This window comes from Haemaphysalis longicornis, unplaced genomic scaffold (assembly GCF_048455015.1).
Source record: "Haemaphysalis longicornis isolate Haplotype H1 unplaced genomic scaffold, Haemaphysalis longicornis Haplotype H1 scaffold_3, whole genome shotgun sequence".
Taxonomy (NCBI): domain Eukaryota; kingdom Metazoa; phylum Arthropoda; class Arachnida; order Ixodida; family Ixodidae; genus Haemaphysalis; species Haemaphysalis longicornis.
The window spans coordinates 17,763,835-17,786,017 of NW_027526335.1; the positions used below are offsets into that span (position 1 = coordinate 17,763,835).

Genomic DNA, 22,183 nt, shown 5'->3' on the forward strand with positions numbered 1-22,183 from the left:
GAAACTGGAAGAAAGTCAAGTAGGGTTTAGCCTAACCCATATGCTGCAAAGCGAAGTGGTACAACAGCATATTCCAGGAATGTTATACGCAGACGACATTGTTCTTTTAGCTGATAACCAAACCGATATGCAGCGGCTAATAAATATTTGCGGCCAGGAAGCCACTGCCCTCGGATTAAATTTCAGTGCAGAAAAATCAGGAATAATGGTTTTCAATGACGCTACCACCGACGTAGTGTCTATCCAGCAAGGCGAATTACCTAGAGTGAAGGAATATAAATATTTGGGAGTGTGGATAAACGAAGGGGATAACTACTTAAGTACTCACGAGGAGCAACTTCAGGTTAAGGGAAAGCGAAACGCAGCTATAATGAAGCATAGAGCTCTGTGGGGGTATAACAAATATGAAGTAGTAAGAGGAATGTGGAAAGGAGTAATGGTTCCGGGTCTCACGTTTGCGAATGCTGTACTCTGCTTAAAATCAGATGTTCTATCAGGCCTTGAAGTAAACCAGAGAACGGTAGGACGTTTGGCCTTAGGCGCGCATGGAAAAACAACTAACGAAGCAGTTCAGGGAGATATGGGCTGGGCGTCGTTTGAAGTTAGAGAAGCTTAGAGTAAAATATGCTTTGAGATGAGGTTGAGGGCAATGGATCAACGAAGGTGGGCAGCTAAGGTTTTTAGGTACCTATACTTGAAAAGCGTGGACACGCAGTGCTTAAGAAAGACTAGAAGGCTAACGATGAAATACGGAAAGAACAGTGGGGAATCCAAAACAGCCAAGGTAACCAAAAAAGAGGCAAGGCAGATTGAAACGAATAAATGGAGGGAAAAAATGGAAGCTAAAACGTCGTTAGAGATGTACAGGGCTGAGAAGATGAACATCAGAAAGGAAAATTTCTACGATAATTCCCAGGGCAGTGCTTTGCTTTTTGAGGCTAGAGCAGATTTCCTGCGAACTAAGAGTTTTGTGGGGAAGTATTCACAAAATGATGGGGTATGCGTGGTCTGCGGAAAAGAAACAGAAACTATGCGGCACATCGTGTTAGAATGTGAGGGTATCCATCCAAACCTACATGAAGGGAGTATTGGGCTTTCAGAAGCCCTAGGATTTAAGGGTATCACAGAGGAAGTCAAGTTCAAGGCTGTCGAGGGGACGAAAAGAAGATTAGAATACTGGTGGACGAAAAGCAGAGAGGGGAATATTGCCTAGGACACTTACCACCTGTAACAGAAAAAAAAGTATTTTGTGCCTAATAAGCTTTTTTGTGCCTGGCCTAAGCAGCGCTAGTATTAAACCAAAAGTGTAAAACATAGGTATATTAGTCCGTTTTGGTAAGATGACATGTCATCACCCCGATACAAAGGGGAAACCAATAGAAATCATCATCATCATCATCATCATCATCAGTACGTTATACTTCGGGTTGTTCGCTTTCGGGTTTTATATTTTAACACGAAATTCTTTTATGCCGGGATACACCAAATTTTCACTGACGTCATATCCGTTACGAAAATGACGCCAATAGGCCCTTGCCGAAGCAACCGACCAGCCGGACGTCGCTCGCCAAGCACACCCTCAAAACAGCCGCCGACCCGCAAGGGATGCTCAACTGCAGATTTCGCTGCACATTTCGCTTTCGGGTTTCACCGATTCCCATGACACAGAAATCAACAACAGTTTTTTTTTTTTTTTTTTTTTTTACAGCGGACACAAAAAATTGCGATTTGCTAAGCAGTTTCGCTGTTAAGATATACCGATGGTTATGCGTGTCCTACATTCCATATTCCCGCTGGTGCTCGAAGTATCGATCAAATTAGCCCGGCATCCAACCTTTCGTGAAAGGAAAAAAAGCCTCTATTCAGCATAAAATTTCACCCCATGAAGCTGCCGATTGGCGCTCATTAGGCAGTCTTGTCCGCTGATGTGAATGGGACAGCCTGTTACGCTCTGCCACCTTAGCACCCCGAGGGAGAGAGAGAAGTAGAAATCGGATGGAAGTTCAATGTGGAGAGGAGGGATCGTCCGAAGATGCCTGCGCGTTCCCCAAGAAAAGGCACGGATTTCCCTAGGCGCCTTCCCTAGGCCGCTGTCTCCGCTCGCCCTCCCTTTGAAAAGCACGCCGTTGTGGGTCCTCCCTCCGGCCCCTCCCCCGCGCTAGGGACTCCCACGCGGCCGCCGCTCGAGCCCCCCGGCCCCGAGCGAGTCGATGGGCACGCGTGCTGCATGTCGCTGCCCGAGGAGGAACGGCCCGGAGCGAAGAATCATCCGAGCGGCTCCGACCGAAGGCCCGCGCTCCCCTCCCTCCGAAGCCGCCCGGCGCGGCCGATCTGCTGCTGATCGCGTCGCGTTGTCGGGACAGCGGCGTCTGCTGCGACGGGCGGTGGCATCGCTCGCTCCTCGCGCGCTGTCGTCTCCGCCGCGCTTTCGCTCACGACACGGACGGCTTGAAAAGAGCCGCGCCTGTCCGCATTCGTTGCCGGGAGAACCATGTGCGTGCGTGTGCAGTGAGTGCGGAGCGGTGCGTGACAGCCGATAATGGATAACGGGCCTTGAAGCCGCCAGCGCAGGAGAACATGAGGACGCTAACGGGACACGGCCGGCCCGCGACTGGCTGCTGGTCGGGAACCCTGGCCTGGCCTCTTCTGCTCTGTCAGACCGTGCTACTCTTTTGTCTGGGTGAGTGGGTGCTCGCTACGTGCCTGCGTGATTAGCCCCGTATCCCTTCCCTCGTCGCGACCTGGGGCCTGGACGACTTTTTCGGAACGTGACAAGAAAGGAGGCTAGGCTGCAGCCACTGCTCAAACTCCTAGCCGGGCGTGTCTGCTGTTGTTCGTAGCTGCCGCTGTCGTTTTAGCGTGCTTCTGGCCTCTGCTAAGAGGATTGTGGTGGAGCGTAAGAGTGCACACCTTTGAACAACCCTTCACGTCTCCACTCAGCAGGAAATTCATCCTTTATGAGTCTTTTAAAATGTTTCATCACAAGCATTAACACGTGCAAATGCGAAAGTGGTCATTGAAGCGATAATTTGGTCAATTCTGTTTACAGCCTAACATTCGCACACACAAAAATAAAAACGCAAAGCTTCTGAACTAAAACAAGCATTTCATATCAACCTAAGAAGATCGAGGGCACGGGATTTTGTTTTGAAGTTACTATGAATAAACGGACTCTACAACATGACATTTTACACTCATATCAACAAGAAGCATTCACATGGTATGTCATTAAACAATCATTGTACTCAGAAGGAACTCTTAGCGCCTTCAACGGCAAAACTAAATGTTACCATGGCGAGCATTTGTAAAAAGGTCGTCATTTGCATTTGAGCAGATCGTAAATATAATGTACTTTAGCTGTCGGTTCCGGATTAAGCTGTTTTCCGTAACTTACATCAACAAGTCATTGTATAAGTAAGCTGGTATGGTCATTTTATGGGAAAAAGCAGTAGGTCTAACAGCTGTTGCATAATGCTAATTGCTATGATTACGGTTTTTTATACGTATTTTAGATAGATACGTAGAAAATTAAAAAAAGGAATATTTGCTAAGCTAAATACTGGAACCCCTTCACAAAGTTCGCTTATGAAGATCGCGATTCTTCATTAATGAGTAGGCAGTCAAGGAGTTCATACATAGCCAAATTGTTTATTGAACTGCAGAACAAATGCTTCTATCAGCCTGTCATCCCGTAATTTCCATGAGTGGCAAACGGCCGACCTACTGAACACACAGCCATGCCTCAATTTCTAGTGACTGGACAAGGCATTTACAGTCCACGCCAGGGAGATTCAATTAGGGGCCAGAATGAAGACAAAACAACAGCACCGGCGCTTCTCACTGTCCTCTGGAGCCAGACCCTGGAAGAACAGCGAGTAATCTTTCTCTAAGAGATGTTACTTGCTTACAGCTGCAGAAAAGTTCTCCGCAAATAGAACGAGCAGCTCTGCAACAATTTCAGCGTACGGAATAAACAAGAACGTTTTTTCGATGCTTATTTGACTTTTATTTGGTGTTGTAAAAGATATCGACGTTGCTTTTCGAAAGTAGAACGCTTACGCACGTTGTTTTCCGCGTTAAAGCAAAATATAGGTGATTGTTGCATTCGAGTCATTTGCATGGCGACAAAACGCGCTGTCAAAGGAAGCAAAGCATTTGCTCCCTCATTTTTTAGACTACTGCGTAAGAAACGGGCGCGTTATAGTTGCGAAACTACCTGTAAACATTTAGGACACCTAAGCACTACTTATGATGTCGCGAATGCGAAAGTGTAAGTGCTCAACTGTGGAACGGATACGCCGGTATTGTGTGCGCCGCCTTGTTTTACGGCTCCTGTTAATGTACATTGCTCGGTTCCGAGTTCATCGCTGTTTACACGGCACCGATAAAATTTGTGCAAGTCTCGTGGGGTAGGAAGCGCGTTCACTCTACGCACTGTAATGAAGAGGTGCCTACAGAGGCCCATGTCCAAATTGTGCATGTGTTTCTCATTATTATCATCATCATTTTCATTTTGTGAACTTTCCCCTTCGGTTACTATGGCCGAGAGGGGTCGTGGCCAATCACTTTGTTAGCCCTACCTACACGCTACTAGGGTGAACGTGCTTTGCGCCTCACCTAACAGCTACTTGCCTACTCTTCACGCTCAGAATCCTTCTTTAATTGTGAGTGCAATTCTCCAACACATGTTTCGTTGAAGGCCACAACTCACTAGGTTTACCTTAAGTCAGCGTATATAATGACCGAGCTGTGGGGGTCCAGGAATTCCGTGCTCACCTCGCATTCCGGAGGACCCTGGTTCGAACCCCACCAGCGCAATATTTTCCCAAATGTCTTTTCTGTAGTTTGTTCATAGGAGCTTCCTCGATAAATGTGCCGCCATCCAGAGCATTCATTGACCGCTTCTTTATCCTTTGAACAGTCGGCCATTTTGTTTAGGATTTGTCGATCGGTGGATATTATCGAACGTGCGCCTCCCTTGCATTTAGCGTCTTTTTGTTGTTTCTTTGTTATTTGAGCGATACTTAAGGTAGGCAGAAATATGTACGAGTTTTTCGTGGACAGCACATCGTACGTATCAGCGCACTGTTCGATAAGAGGCTCTCTGGTCAATATAGAGTACACAAAACTTGCCGCTGCCTGAATGCGTTGGATTTAAATGCATGCCAGAACATTTGGCAAGTTTAGCTGCTTCGGTCATGCGCGAGTAACGCCGGAAACGGCAAGCACTGGAAGCGATAACATAACACGTTACTTTCGGCGTTTCGGGGAATTGTCCAGTTTCATTCGGTTTGTTTTTGTGAAGTACGAGGGCCGCTGCATAAACGTACCAATGTTACTCTATGCGCACTGTGCCGGCTCCTCTTTAACAAATGGGGTGACGGGCGATTCATGCCCGCACTCGTCTTCACCCCGTTCCTCCTAAATACGCACGTTCCGTTTGAGGAGCTCAAGGTGGTATGAGTCCGCTGCGTGAGTGTTCCTAAAAAAGAGAAAAACCGCCTGTTTAAGGACGCCAATCACGTGTCATGATAGCCTGGTGTCCCCTTATTTTCTGCAATAAGGACCGGGGCTGCACTCCCATTCCTTTGTAACATGACCCACCCCCGATTCTTTTGTGTATAAGGACCCTCCTTATCGTTCCATTCCTCACATCTCTAATGAATACGATGCTCACACGACATGCCATACGCACTTTCGTGCGCACCTATTTGATGCAGTCGAATGGTTTCGGAATGATTTTCAAAAATGCACCGTGAATGAGTCGCGAAGGGGTTTACCTGCGGCCACAACGGATTAGAGATAGAATTTGACCACCTGGGTAAAATCCCACTAGGTGCCGGAAAACTTCCGGGGCTCTGGATTTCTCTTACGGTCTGGTGGGATTGGCTGTCCAGGTTGTTTTTCGTAACGTTTTCAGGGCGCAGCCAATCAGGCGAGACCGCAAAAGAAACATGGCGCTCCGGAAGTCTTCCGGAACCCAGTAGCATTTGCCCCCTGTTGTTGTGGCGCAGGAACAAATGTTTGTTTATTTACACCTCGTTCACAGTACAGCAGTGGTGGCGGAGAAGAGAAGTAGAGACCTCCGTGCAGCAGCAGCTAACCAGAACAACAGCGCCGCTAGGGCGCGCTTGCCATACTGAGACTAAAAGCATAGAGGGTAATGTTGCCTAGCAGAGCTAGCACCTGTAACAGAAAAAAATAAGTCTTTTGTGCGTAATAAGTATTTTTGTGCCTGCACTAAGAGCAGCGCTAGTATTAAACGAAGAGTGTAAAACATAGGTATCTTTGCTTTTTTTGGGTAAGATGACCCGGCATCACCCCGCTACAAAGGGGATACCAATAGCAATCATCATCATCATCATTAGTTCCAGTGCACGCAGCAGTGCATTTTTTCCCGCACCGTCGTGCGTCACTCACCACCATGCAGCGCCCCTTCTTTTAGTCATTTTTCGCACCCAGTGCTCCAGAGTTAAAGACACGGTGCACGGTAAGTGCGTCGCTCCGTTATGATGCAAATCGAAGTTATGATGCTTTCTTACTAAGAATGTATTTCTGAGCTGCGCTGCCGCCATCAAAATTTATGTTTGGCGAACTCCTTTTCATCCGTCCACATTTTAAAAAGCGCTGAAGCGGTACGAATAAAGTTCATCGGGCCAGAGACCAACGTGAACCACAAAAGAATTAAAAAGAAACTACAAGAGTTGAGAGCAAAATCATTCCGCCCTTTGGATGCTAATAACTCGCTCCAAGATGAAAGACATCCAAACCAGAGGCGGGCAGATTCACAAATGCGTCGCATGGGAATTTTCCATTTCATACCCCGAGGCATACAGACACACCCGCATATGAACGACAAACGAGGGTTCCGTCGGAATACTACTCCATTGTGATTCCGGCATCCAGAGAAGTCGCCCCGCGTTGGCGAAAGAACATGTCGGTATATGTTTCATAACGCGTGGTCGGAATTTCGGGATTGTAGCCGAAGGTTGTATTATTGCTCTAAGCGGCTTGGAGCCTACCGGGTGCGTTCTCTCTTCTTTTGCTCCCTAAAATCTCTATCCTGTGATGCCACCCGAATGTAACGAGGTCGGTTGCACAAGCGTACGGCATCCGACAGCCGCTCTTTTATGCCCGACACGTGGCCGAAGACGCCAACCGATCCGCCGGAGTGAAAAGACAAATCCGACTGTCATTCATTTTTGCGGATTCCGGCTTTTCTCACTTCTGTTCGTTGCAGCCGGGTGAGGCGCACGCGGCACAAAACTCCACCAAATCCGTATTCACCACTTTTGCATTTCGCCACAAGGCCAAACACACCATCAGTATATACGGTCTCGAAAGAGGCTACGTGTGGAATGTACTGCAGTGGTGTTTCTTGCGGATGAACGACACCAACAACGCGCCTGCCGCTGGAAATTCTCCTTCCGTAAGGCAGTTTTCGCTGTAAAATTTCAAAGGAGGACCATTTCATTTTCAAACGTTCTGCTGGTTTGTGTGGACGCTGCCTGAGTTCCTAATCCGCGCACAACGACTAAACTTGTGACCATCATAAGCTTGCACACTTACTTTCAATCTGGGAAGAAATGCTGAAATGTTGAGTACCTGCGCAGACGTCGGAACTTTGACCCGCATGGCTCAAGAATGCCAAGTTCGTTTCAGTGGTCATTAAAAACACGACAGGGCAGTGAAGTACAAATGTCGCTGACATCGATGTGTAGGATGACTAAGCCGTGAAAAGCTATCATGACGTTCATCTTCACTTTTGGCGCTTTGTATGTAGGGGAATTTTCAACTACTTCTTGGTCAGAATTCCGTTATAAGCGGTGGTTGGCATAGCACTGTCGCGTTAAACACTAAACGCGGGGAATTGGAGCCACGGCCTCTCGGATATGGTACCAACAGTGTGAAGTAATTGAATAAAAAGTGTGCAGTTACATCGACAACTTTACCAGGGCCGTCAATTCCTTTTTGAAGCGGTGTCTCGTGTACTACGCCGAACAGCACGCACCGTAACACAAAGTGCTCGGGAGTTTTGTGATAGTTCACGCGATGCGTTCTTAAATAATCTCAGAATCTGGGTGTTCCAAAGCGGTCTGAAGCAATGGTCAAAACATAACGATTAGAAACACGCCTCGCGGGAAAAAAGGTTTAGGAGGGCCAGGAAAAATATTCAAGTTAAAACTAAGAACCCTTGCGACATTCAGGCTGTTCTTGTCATTAGCTATTAAGTCTGGAAGCACAGCACCATTCATGTCGTAGCCGTGTTCAACTGAATGAAAGGGCAATATAATCAATCTTGGATATCACTGTGCTAATTTTGCCTATGGCCAAACAACCTTTCTGGCCCACCTGATGCTAGGAAGGTAACTTCCGTAATCTCTACATGTACTAACATAAAGGACAAAAAAATAACCGAGGAAATCATTCATGAAAAAAATCTTAAATCGCAATTGGGTTTCGCGTGTTGAAAAACCATTTCCTGGCTCGGCCCGTTTTCGCTTACCCTGACCATTTTCCGTTCATTCGAATCGGAACCAAGCAAGAGTAAAACTACATATATCCCAAACGATATTCTAACTTCAATTTGTTTCCCTGTACTAAGCTAAACTGAACGTTCAAAAAGAAAAGTCGGTTAAATGCTTTGACACTTTCAAACACGCAAATGCGCCGATTCGAAAAGAATTTTTTTTTAATCAGAAGAATGGGGTGAAGCCATCTGTTTGTTGTTTAAAACATCCTTGGTGCACTCAAGGAAATTCCCGAGGAAGTAAAATACACTCGGAATTATTATCGCTGGTTACAGTGCTCAGTGCCCAGAAATACGGGATAGTGTTTAGATACTTTCTGTGGTTTCTGGGTTCTAAACCCGTCATTTAATGGCTGCTGATTTTTTTTAATGCCTTCGCATTTCTATGTAGCCTTATCGTGAGCTGTGGACGTAAAAAACGGCATTTGGCGCAGTTCGGTTGGCTGAGACGTGAAATGACGTCATTATTTAAAGATATTACGACAGTTGCGACAACAGTATGAACCTGGCCTAAAGCAGTCTTTCTGTCTGTAACGCTTTTTATGTCACACTCTGGCCGCAAATCATATCAGGAAAAAACTTTAATGCTGCCACGGGTGGGGCAGTTTTTAGGTCTGCAGTTAAATCCGAATGTAACGAAGTTGATAGAAATTCGCAATTTTTCGTTACATGCGGGTTTCGAGTTAAGGATCCCGTAAATGAAGCAGAAACTAAATCAAAATTCTAGACATCATGGTTAGTGAACTCTCCCTTTAAGAATTTATTTCACCGTGAAAAAATGCGTGCTTTGCACCTTCTGCAAAGAATCAAAGGCACTGACCCTCGTACTCGCAAACGTAACTTAAGTATCAACTTTGTCTTTTGTCACTCTTCGGTGCCTTAACCAGTTTCAAGGACGAAGCGCATGCTGAAATGACCCCTTTTCGCGAACTTGATGCTATTTGCTGCACTAAAACTTTTTTGAGAGGGTGCTAGCTGGGATGCTGTACCGGACGACAACGTTGATCTTTCTTGCAGGCGGAGACGGTACTTTAAATTGCGAACTTGTCTTGAAAAGAAAAAAAAACTTTTCGTTTTCTGGCAGCAGAACTCATCCCCGACGAACCCATACCTCAGAAAGCAGCAGAGACGCGCGACTACGCACCGACAGGCGGGCCAAGCACCTAATCGACACCACACTCACACGGGAAACGCACGGTGCTTTGCAGTGCGGGCAAAGTTCGCTAAATTAGTGTATATCTCCAGCTGACTTTTCAGAAACAGAGTAAAAAACAAAGGCTCATCAGCGTAACCTAACACAACGGTTTCGATGGGGCTGGAAATAGAAAACTGAAAAACTTTGTTAAATCCAGGAATTCGTTACATGAAGGTTCCTTACATCCAGGTTTAACTGTATTTCAGAGTCCTTCCGGTGACGGCAGGATTCATATGGTCCTTTTCGGCGTCTTCGCCACCCTGGGCTAATGAGGCCTGGATCACAGGGTCTGTGCTGAGCAGGACGGCGTTCCTCTGCTCCTCGTTGGTAATATGGAATAAAAAGGGGTTCCCATTAAGAGTGTGTAGTGGTTTCTCTTCGCAGGACCAAATTACAAAAATTTCAAGAAACATTAGGACCCGGGACAGTTATAGTTTAACATAAGATTTCTTATATGACCAGTGACTTCCGAGCAAGTCGTATGTGTAAAAGAGCGAAGCCAACTTGAAAGGAACTCGCTGTATAATTTTTTTAACCTTTTTGGTGTATACCACTTTGCATGGGGTACATGAGGTCGTGGGAGGTATTTCACAAAAAAGCCCTCTGGCCTTCTTTTTGTGGCGTAAGAGCGGTTAAATGGCGCCTGGAAAATCCCGTTTCTAGACATTCATGCCTGTCTTGCTGTAAGGTCGGCTTCAAATGGGCTGATTGCGTAGCAGAGCGGCTTTCCCATTTATCCGATTCGCTCTTGGGAGTTCCCCGCGATTTTTAGTGAACCCTTTGTGCCTTGTGACACGATTCTGCAGCTGTATTGCGTCGCGTTGTAGATGAGACTGCTAAGTGTCGGAAGACTCATCACAACTTCACAAAGTGATTGACAAATACCGCGGGGAGAACTGCGCTCCCTCTCCGACTCTACACCAAAAAGAAATCCAAACGTGCACTCGACTTCAGGGGCAGAAAGGTTTTCATCTGGGCACCATTTATGAGATCTTACTTGAGCGCCCTCGGATCGCCATAGACGTAGCGGCGTTGTAGACTTCGCACAGCATTAGCGTTGGGTCATAACAAACCTTTGGCCACTCCCGAAGCTATACGAGCAACTTGGGCGGCATCCTTCGCCAGCGCTCTTGCTTTCCTGATTCTTTGTCGGCGCTCTCGGAAAGAGCTCGTCCAGAGAGAAGAGCGGCCGTACTCTCCATGTGCACAGAGCGGGGCGTTCCATGCCAAAATCACGCTCCACGCCTCGACATGGACGAAGTGCTCTCAAGGGTGTCTTTTAGGAAAGTGCTTTCGCAAACCTTCCCTTCTCCGCCAAAGCTTCCCTCCTCCTCCCCAAGTCCTCCTCTAAATCTCCCCCTATCTCAGAACATACGCTTCGCGCTGTTGCCGTTGACGTTCGTGCTTCCTTCGCCTATATGTGCGGGCGAAATTTTCGTTGTGCGGTGGTATGCTTCGGTGGCACGGTAGATACTGCGCGTGACAAACCGCCTACCTTCATTTGCTTTTCGGTACTGCGAGCTCGGTGAAAGAGGGGCAACAAAACTTGGAGAGTCGATCAATCTCCCGAGAATGTACACACAGTTGCGCACGAATGTCCGGTTTTACAGAAGCTTAAGTGCCTCGTCTGGCCTGGTTTGCTGCGTTTTCTTTTCCACATGAAGTGAAGAGGTTTCAGTTCTGGCAAGGAAAGCAAGCAAATCCTACAAAAAAAAAAGGAAATTATGAACATCTTTGTGGTGCAGGTAATCTAACAAGCGAGTTAAAAAAGAATGCTGTAAGGGGAAAGGCCAACATTAAGCTGAACACTACTCTGCTTCGCAATGCGGTTCTACACCCTCCATCCATTATTGAAGACGATATTCTTTCTTGTGCTACTTAATTGCGGAAATTTTGGTCTGGTTGTATGTCTCTACGTGTGTATGCCTGTCTGTCCCTCGATTCAGCCTCCAGGCCAAAAGTTACAAGAATTCTTTAAACACATCTTTATGCACATAGCTTTTACACATAGCCTTATAACAGCTTTATTAACATCAAGGGATTTCGCACAGGTGAATCATCTGACAAATATCAAACCCGAATGAGCAGAGCTTGTGTCTTCAAGTTAGGGGAACTGGCAGAGAGAAACGCATCAACCTTGTTTAACTGCTTCATCCACTTCAGTTTTTCAATGACGTTGTTACCTAGAACATTTAACGGATCTCAGAACATTTCAGGCAAGAGGACGAAGCTCTTCGAGAACTCGGCGCTCAGGCGCTCTATTGGTCTGTAATGCTTTCGCATTCAGAACTCTTAACAAGTGCGTGGGTGTCCTCGGACCATGGGTTAGTCGGGATGACAATACCGTTCGGTTGTAGTTGGTGATTCAGTGTGGATTCGTCGGGACCGAAAAGGGGGTGGTTCACGCGTTTCGTGTTGGAGACATTTGGCTTGCGATGCCACACTTATCCGTCCCAGCCGACCACCCAGCGGCATACATCCAACCATGCCTCTGCGGTTGCGAGTAGGCCGATTTGTGGACCATAGCGGCAGCTAGCTATTGCTGCCTACGTTACTACGCGGCAAAACCTTACAGCTCCGCTGGTCACACATATTCGCAGGGAGGAATGGCCTTGAATTTTTTTCGCGGTATCTCTTTTCTTGAAAACAACCATTCACACGGTCGTTTGAGTGCAGCCTTTTCTGTTCTCAACCATGAGTGTGCCGAGGACCCCTTTCGGGCTTGCAGAAGTGATGCAGGCCGCACGAAGAACTGTATCGATCCAAGTCATAATGTCAACACATTTGCACATGCAGCTAAAGACGCCCGCACATGTTCGTTGTCCGCCTTTTCAGGCTCGCTTTTAACTTAGCTGATGCATGCCAAATTGTCAAACGCTTTGTTCTTGCAGCTTAAAGTCGTCCTAACACTTATATCGTGCCTTTTATGTGCATGTTTTTTGCAAAGCTGGCGCGTTGGCCGACGTTCAAAGATGAGCAGCGGAGAGAAAAAAATAGGCTTAAATATCATGCAGCGAAGCCACATTTTGGCAAAAAGAAGGAGTTACTTTGGTGGAGAGGGTGAGTTTTGGGGAAGGCTTCGCGGACACCTGAAATGATGTACTGGCAAACCCACATTTGAGAACCGCTGCTTTATGCACACTCGCGTCATTGTATAATCTAACAAATAAAGTTGATACCGCTTAGTTGCACGACTTGGAAGCAATTAACAGAACTACTGCCTTATGTTCTACAAATTTATTATTTAGCTTTTCAGTGCCCGCCCGCAATATCACATAATTAAGCTTTAAAACTACGTGACAGCAATAACTGGGGCAGGACGAAATAAATACAAACACAAAGAAACGGGCGCTCGCTTGTCTCCTAGTCAAGTGATGACGACGGGGCACACGATCTGGAGAGACGCCCGGCGTCGCATTCACCCCGTCATCAGCTTCAAGTCAGACGCGGGAAGCACGAGAAGCTGTCTGCAGCAAAATGCCATCAAGCGGTTATGTGCAACAGCGGTGCTCCTTTCGACCCTCTCGTTTCTTGTTTGTTTTTCTTCTTGCTGCGACGGCTGGGCTAATCACCAGGGTTCATCACACCCCGGCCCTCTTTGAGTTGGCCGACGTGCGCCCACAGCCGTTCTCGCAAGAGAAATAAAAACCTTCCTCGCATGATACGCGACTCGCCAAGCGACTGACGGTTGATATGTCTAATTGAAGACAGACGAATGAACATACACTTGTAACAATTTTCATTGAATTTCAGTTACAATCGTAACACATTTCACCATTGTTACCATTGTTACAAATTGTACAACCATTATAATTGTAACATATTTCAGTTACAATTTATATGCATAAATGGAATACTTGCGTTTGTGAACGCTGTTTTATAGACGCAGGTGTCTATAGTATACAAAGAACACATGTGTTTTGTTAGATTATACATTTTGGTTCAGCTTCCCATCAGATATGTTCCCAAGGCAACAACAGCACTGACAAAACTGCACGAAGGGAGAAAAGTGGACGCATCAATACGAAAAGTATGCCCAAAAGGATCACAGCGCAAACCGCCAACCACCAAACAATGCTCATTCCTCAGCAATAGGTAATTGTAGGAATGACACATTAAAAGCCTATCTAAACCAGACTCACATTAGCTTCCGGACCCAAACATAGGATGACCATACCCAAAAACGGCTAGAAAAAAAATGGCTTGAATTGCGCTTGTTTCCACAAGAACAGAGTCCTATACATAGAGAAGCACAGGGACTGAAGAAATAGGAGGCCGAAAGGGCAGTCCCGATAAATAACTTTTGTCTCTCATTTCTCTGCTGATAAAGTAGGAGGAGAAATATAATGTGATTGCAAGTGGGCAGTGCCGGATAAGTGCAGCATGTGAGATGAACAGGCATCGAATTAAACGCTGTCAGACACATGCATGTTCCAGCTAGTGCAATTATAGATTTATAATGCACGCATTTCATAATTTTGACATGTTCTCGTAAGAAACTTTATGCGCCACTCTGTCAAAGACGTTTTTGTTAGCTGTTGGATTCCACTTTCGCAATTTACCGCAACAATTTTGGAGTAATGGTATATCAACATTTTCCGATGGCTTTAAGATATGAAGGAATACCTGTTAGACAGCGCTCAAACGAAAATGGAACACATGTGTCCCCTAAAAGAGAAACTTGTGTTTGGAGCAACCGTTGCGTGTGTGTGTGTGTGTGTGTGAGGGGGGTGGGGGATGAAAAAGAGAGGGCGGAGAAAGCGTGCAGCTTTTGCCTCTGCCGTCCGCTGACAGCACTCGATCTTTCTCTATTCCGCCTGCGTGTATACGCTACCGGTCATCCAATGAACTTTCAGCGACAGCCAACGAAACAAAAAAAGCCCACCAGTAGCTAAACAGGCACTACTAAAGCGCAAGGCAAAAAGATGAAACAGCGCATTAGCTCGGCACAACAGTTCTTCCTTAGTTTCTTCCAAAGAGGTTTACCCAAGGAATTAGACGCTAATGCGGCGAGGAAACAGAACCAGAAACGCTTTAGCTGAACCCCCCTCCCGGCCGGCTCCGCGCAGATACTCCAACAAAAACAAAATGAAGAAATAAAGAGGAAAAAGAGACAACTGGAGGTGAGGACGGTAGAAAGCAGGGAGGAGAAAAAAACTGAGTGGCTTGAGAAAGGCGCGGGGCGAATTCTTGGCGCAAGTATAGTGCCACCTACAGGTAAGTTTGCGGCTCGTGATGTCGGAAACACCGCGGCTTGTCTCTCAGCCAGTGTGACATACCTTGTTCGCCGTTTTCTTCTCTGGTCCTGCGTTGGGCTGCTGCCGCGTCTCCCTTTCAATTTCTCTTTTTGTTTCTTGATCTCGGTCCTTTCGTTTACTCGGCACCCTTTTCTTGCGATTTCGTCCGGGCACGTCAAGCCTCGCTCGTGGAAGCCAGCTTTGCCGCGTTGCTTTGCTTCGCGACAAGAGCCAGGGCGCACTTCCTCGCGTATACAGCTGCTGAGAAAGAAGCGGCGTCTGCTTCTGTTTTGTTGGAGTGAGACACGACAGCCCTCGTGAAAGCGACAAACAAATGGTCCCCTTCCAGCGACCGGCGACTTCTCAGCGCTCTTTCGCTTCGCAGGTAATTCCTCGGTAACTGTTTCGCCCCCCCCCCCCCCCTTTTCTGTACACCGCTGGCTCTACAACTTAGAGTTCTTTAAGTGGGCGCTTTCGGACCGTGATGAGGTTACTTTGCCTGTAAACGTCGCTTTTGTAATTTCGCGGCCGTCTCGAAACGCACCGCTCGCAGGCTGTCGTGACCGCCCGCTGTGGCCAGCACTTGTCGCCAGCGCCAAGGAAAAGAAGGTCTGGTTCTAATATCGCTTCGTGCAGGTGTCATATCTTAACGCGCTCATTTGAGAGGTGCAACAAACGGTCGCGTTAGTAGTAAATCGCCGCCTAGGATGCTGTTAAGGCAGGGAGGAACTCGAAGGAACAAATATGGTTGTTTACCGTTTGTTTGGAAACTTGGCGGGAAAACCGGCTATAGCTCAGCTGTGTTGGCTCTGAAGGATCGTTTATTTTACTAAAGAGTCCTGTTTTGCTTGCTCCTCCATTTTTCACTCGGCCTCTTCAGGGGTCAGTTTCACTTTGTTCCTGTTCGTTAAAAGACACCCAAGAAAGCATACATGCACGCCATCATTTTTTCCCATGAAAATATAGTTTATATTTTTTTACAGCACTGAAAAACGTCAACGAAGATAGCCGCTCCATGGTGGCAGCATTACGGTGGTTTGCAGGTTATCGCAATGTCGGCTGAAGCAGCCAGCGCAGTTAATTCACTCTGTGTTTTATTGAACTAATATCATTGACGTCATACATAAAGAAGTTTGACTCGCGTCAATCTAGGGAAATCAGGCGATAAAATTCACCAAAATCCTTTTCGAAGTTCTTGTTGCAGATTAAGCGGCACTTATTCAGCATTGCAATATAATCAAAAGTAAAAGTAATAAAACTATATTTGGTGCTTTTCTGCTTATTTTCAAATGCAGCTACGGTACTTATGCTAAATGTCCCCGCAATGATGTTATCTCTAGAGCACAGCAACAAAAACATTTTTCTTGACCGGATACGCCATTAAACTATGACATCGGGGTCTTTTTTCTGCGTATCTTCGTAACACTCCGGGTAAGATAAAAAGGGGACGAACGGGTATACAAGGCAGTCAAAACAAAAAGGTGGTTTATCCATATATGATGTGATGGAGCTTTATTATAAAACATTTAACGTAAGTTGGAACATTAAGGACGTCTATTGCCGTAACCGTATAGCCGCCAACTGAGGGATGTGCGAAGCGACCGCCTTATCCGAATTCCTCAACATCTCTACCGATTCTGAGCGAGCGGCTCACGGGGATCAGCGAACGACTAGGGCTTCTACATTCCGCCGACCGTGACTCTTCCAGGCGACCCAGACAGAAATTTACGACGTAGAGAACTGACATGGAAGCCGTCGGCCAATGACGAAGCCAAGTCCGAAACGACGCCACTGCACTAATTGACGACACGTTAAATGAGAGATGAGTGCCGAGACACTGTCAACTGGAAACCTGGTTTTCCTCAGAAAGAGCGTAATCGAAAACTGCGTAATCCTGAAAAATCTGGCCAGCGAGACCTAGCGTCAGTAAATAAGCTACACTTAAGAGTACCGCCACTTCGCGCACCCGAAAGCGTCTGGGGGCCATTTTGTTTCTGGCTTGCAGTGTTGCCATCTCTCCCAACGAAACCGCCACTGGTTGTGACGGGCAGAATGTGACCGGCCGCTCTAGCGTGCGCGCAGCAGAGAGCGAGAGAGAGGAGAGGCGCCCAGAAACAAAATGGCTGTGCCCATATGTAAACAAATGTCACGTGGTGCCCGCCGGCCAATGAAAATCCTGGTCGCACATAACAATGAGATAACAGAGTGCCGATACTCTAAAAGCCTTTATTTAGTGAAGCTAGCGAGACTGAAGAGCTTGCTGACTGAAATCATTAAAAATGCATTTTCCAGCCGCTGAATTCCATAGGGGCGATTTCCCGACCAGCCGGGTCAACGTGAAAGCGCAGATGAATTTGGGATTTCAATCCCGCTGACCAAGTTTAGAATAGACCGTTTGTTCCCGGAATTGCAGAAGCAATCTAGCGATGACACTGTAAAAATATCCCACGGAAGACGCGATGGTATTGTAAAGACCAATGAATCGGCAGTGCAAAACAGTAATTTTCTCAACCCGAAGAGTGAGTGGATGACACCTTCCAACGAAGTTATTTAGGAACAAAAAGTTCGTTCGTCCTCAGTCGATGGACAAGACTGTTCTTTTGGTCGGAACTAGTCACTCCCGATCCAGACCTAAACAGCCTCAGTAACCTCAAACATGTAGCACTACATATTCAGAAATTTTAAACACCCAGTTTTATAATGAAATACGAGCTAAAGCAAAAAAAATATCTGTCTTGTATTCGAAATATCTCGTGTTCACCCGTAAACATTCCTAGAATACCGTTCCGTTGTGTCTGTCCAGTAAAACAGCCGAGGTGTCACTGGGGACTTACTGCTGTATTTGTTTCGTTTTCTTCGTTTAGCCGTAAGTTACGTTGGGTCACTTGTAGTAAGTTCGTGTTATCATGCTCTCTGATCATTTCCCAATCTTTGGAGTTGCATACGATGGTGTATTACATGCGAGCAAATAAACTAACCAAATAAAAACTGCAGGTGTTAGAGCGGCAACACTTCAGCTGTGCCGCAGTGCACCTATCGGGCACAACTTACACAGTATTCGGGAAGCAGAACCCTGGTGCAGTCTACTTCTGATCACACGTGCTCGCCCAGAAAAGTGTAAAAAATAAGCAAAAAAAAAAAAAGAAAGAAAGCCATGCCAGTCATCCCTTCCCAGCCTTCTCAGAAACGAAAATAAAATTCGAAGACGGCCCAGGAGAGCTTGCGAGCAGTCCAACAGAAGGGCTCCCACAATAATAAAACAGCCCCACCGGTCGGAGGAGACAGGAATTCGCCTACCTGGCCCCGACCTTCTGTTCGGCGCTAGTGGACAGCTTGCCGCCCCGTTTGCGCACCCAGTCACGTCCATCGCCACCTACTGAAATGCAGGCTGACAGTAACGCACTAACAAAATAGGAAAGCTGACACGAGGGCGGTTATGGCTGTTACCAAGGCCAACGAACCTTATTTAATTCAGTCCAACGAAATCAGGCTAACTGCTTGATTTACGAAACGCGGCACGACTCGAGTGCCTCGTTCGTAGGTGGCGGAGCTCGCTGTCATTGCCGAGGCCAGTGAGGGAGGCGAACACGCGGCGGTAGCTCGGGGCTGCCCGCTGCGCGGGGAGACGCGGTCTGGGGCCTCCTCCGTGACCCATTGTTATCTTTTGTGATCTCCCCGCTTCTGCGCGGGAACAGCCGGCCAGGGAAAACATGCGACCACCCTTCTCCCTCCTCCGTGCACGCCGGGCCCACTAACGGCCCTGCAGCTGCTGCCGTTCTCGCTGCTGCCCCCGCTGCTGCTACTGCTGCTGTTGCACCGGTGTTCGCTGCTGCTTCAAGAGGCCCAGGGCGCCTTCCACAAGACAAGTAGAACAGCGATGAGTTGCAGCGCTGATGGTAGCAGCTTCGTTTCGGGCACACCGCCCAGCTACGGCCCTTAGGACGGTGAGGCAGCTCGTTCGGCCTGCGACCGCGGTCTGGACCATGGCTGGTTTTCCTGTGTGTTCGCCTAAAAGATGGGAGCGCAAAAGATGCACGGTTAAACCCTAGGTTCGCAACGAATTTTTGGCACGTACATGGTCATACGATCCCTATAACATGAAGATGTCTCAAACAACCATCTAATTGATTGTACGGTTTAACGCACCGACGCAACGCAGGCGATGAGACGCGCCGTAGTGGACGGCTCGGATTCATTTTTACCACCTGGGGATCTTTAACCTGCGCCGACATCTCGTACACACGGGCTGTTTCTTGCTTTTCGCCTTCATAAGAAAAGCGGCCGCAGCGGTCGGGAATCGAACTCGCGACCTCGTGCTCGGCAGCGCAACGCCTTAGCCACTGAGCCACCACAGCGGGTCAAACAACCATCTATAGGAGTCCAAGTACGCTCGTGCGTGCCAGGAAGGCTAGGCGACCACACGCGCGCACAAAAAGGAAGCAGAGACTCAAACTACGCATAAGCGATGGAGGAATGAGGCAGAAGCCAGAAAAATGGGGCCAACGCCCCGCCTCCCCACCGCCGCTGCTGAAAGAGAGAGGAAGAGGCAGACGGCGGGCAAAAAACGTAGCGAGAAAAGGAAGTGCCTCCACAGGGCCAACAGTATAACGTCGGTCTGAGCGGCCTCTGTCCGTCGGATGGCCCTCCGCGAGTCACGGCCGCTATGGCCGGGGCGCCTATCTCGCGCTTCTGGCCATCGCATTCCGGGCTTCCGAAGCGCATAAAGGCCCCCGCGCGCGCCTTCACGGCGCCCGTGCGCAGCTTTCACCCCGCCGCAACCCCTTTCTGCTTCCCGAGCTCCCTTCCCACACTTGTGCCCCTGATGCCCGCAACAAACGTCCCGGTCCCGAATGGCTCGCACGGCTTGCCGCCGCCGCTGCCCGGAGCACGCGGAAGCGATACAAAAGCGAGGCGAAAGAAAAGACACCGCGCAATCCATACACGAGACACGAACGAATCTGCTTGCGGCGAGAGATAAAGACTAGAATGCGGCGCGTACGCGACCAAGTGCGTATAGTATAGTGGGCCATCCCGAGGCTGCGAACGAACAAAAATCAGTCGCGGCTAAGACGTCGGAACATAAAGAAACCGAGATAACTGCGCGGGGATGGAGGAAAAAGGAAAGGCCGGAGTAAAACAACAACGAACAGAGATGGGAGAAGGAACGCACGGACCTAATGGCTCGCACTGGCGGATGGCGTTATATATATACGAAGAGAAATCGGATACACGATCCGGCGCGTCCAAAAAGGAGGGGGGCGAAATTCAGCGATGGCGCGAAGATTAGCGACGACAACCGCGCAATGACGACGACGACAGCGGCGGCGAGGAACGAAGAAAAGCGAATCGGAAGACAGGGCTACACACAATGCATACACACCGCCCGGATTCTGCAGTATCAGCATCGACGCCGTCATGGAACGCCACGAAGCCGCCCAGAATGAGAATACAACGCGTGGAAGTCTTAATGCGAAAGGAGGGGGGGGGGGGGGTAAGAAGAGCAAGGCCATTTTCTTTCGCCACCGCCGGCTCCTCCGACAAGCCACGCCGCGTGGCAAGCAATCCACGTTGCACGAAGCTGCAGTGCGTTAGGACACAAAAAAGACTGGGAGCTGAGACGTCGGTGCTTGGTGGCGGCAGCAGGAGCGGGGGCTGCGTACGCCCGGGGTCGGCTGGGGTCCCAGTGGAATACATGTCCAAATGACGCATGCTGGCTCTTTTTTTCTCCTCGGGATAGTTCTTGCTGTTGTAAACATACCAAGAATTGTGTGCTCCGGCTGGAGAGTCGCGCTTATTATCACATCCCCAAGCCGTGGTCTGCCCCGCCTTCTATGATTCGGGTTTCGCGGCAAGAGTGTTGCAGTGCGTTATCGCAGCGCCGTTCCAGGCCACGCATCTCTTGTGGGTGAACCGCCGAACTAGCAGTAGTTTAGATTAGTTTAGCAATTTAGATCACTGCTCTGCGCACTTGGGTGGTTAATGTAGGGAAGTTTTGAAGGCACTGGAAACGAACATGGGCTGGGGTATGTCATATTGCAACGCTGGCGTAACCGCGCAAAAGATAGGCACCGCACAATGCTGTGTAGCCATTCATGTAGTACAGGTCCACGCAGAAGTAAACGGAGCAGGAGGGTGGTGGCCGAATTGCATCGCGGAACGCCGACGGGATGCAACAAGCGGCGTTCCGAGGATGCGCGTGCGGTACGCCCGCAACCTCATAATCTCTCATCTCTGCTCGTATGCCAGTCAGACTGGGCGTGACAGTTTTAAAAGGCAGCGCCGGGCTGCACAATGGCACCGGTTACATTGCCGCTCGCATTTGTCGGCAGCGAGCGTATCCGCCGCTTTTTGGTTCGAGGAAGCTTTTCACTTAAAAACATGCCTTGTTGCAAGCAATAAAGCGCACGAATTGATACCGCGCTCACGGGCGGCATAGTATCGTTTGTTCAACCCAGAAGTTTGGGCTCCTTGGTGAAACGGCTTCGACAGGTAAAAAGCCCGACAAGACGGGGACGCAAGAAAACGACGGGCGCTAGTGTAAGTGCCATTTCTTGTGTCCCCGTCATGAGGTTTCTACCATGTCGAAGCACTATCTGCCTGTCCGGCTTCCCAGTGCCTTCCCTTGAGATATAATACAAATAAGCCGACCACAATATACCCAGTACAAGGGTAGATATCTAGGAAATTTATCTTTTTTTTTTTTAAACGAACCCCGCTTCACGCATTGCTTTTTTGTTCGGAGTTGCCTCGTTTGCGCTTAAGTAATAGCTGTAAATAATTAGCTCAGGAGTGTTCCGACAAAAGGCAAATATTCGAAACGCCTGTCCGGGAAGATTTGGCATGACAGGTTGGAAATACGGCCAGTGAGCAGGAAGGATATCGATGGTTGCCCTTTCGCATAACAAGGCACGTTCTGAAGCGCGAAACTACTTCGAACACACACAAAAAAATGACTGCGGCTTAGCTCAGCTAACTATGGATAAGCAAAGGGAAAGCTTAGTTCAACCTGGTTAAATCTTGGTTAGCAGTTCACCGGACGATATCCGCGGGGTGGTCAGATGCCACTTGCCGATTAGGGATTGCGGCCTCCCTCACAACGCTCATATAAGACGGACTGGCTCGCTCTCACCCATGGCCAAGCTCGCAAGCGTGGCGCTACTTCTAGTCAGGCGCACGGCGAGTCACGTGGTCAGGCGGCAACCCAGCTGCGAAGATCGCATG

The 22,183-nt window shown here is 48.2% G+C and overlaps 1 protein-coding gene across 2 annotated transcripts in view; it reads left to right on the forward strand.

The window, feature by feature from the left end:
- Positions 1 to 2,198: 2,198 nt before the first annotated feature.
- LOC144174037 (cell adhesion molecule Dscam1-like) overlaps positions 2,199 to 22,183 on the forward strand; it is a 282,304-nt gene continuing 262,319 nt past the window's right edge. The window contains exon 1 of one of the 2 annotated variants that reach the window (XM_077702436.1): positions 2,199 to 2,680. In XM_077702436.1, coding sequence (XP_077558562.1) covers positions 2,578 to 2,680 — 103 coding nt within the window. In that variant the 5' untranslated portion in view covers positions 2,199 to 2,577. The remainder of the gene's footprint in view (positions 2,681 to 22,183) is intronic. The other variant, XM_077702437.1, reaches the window with a different exon arrangement.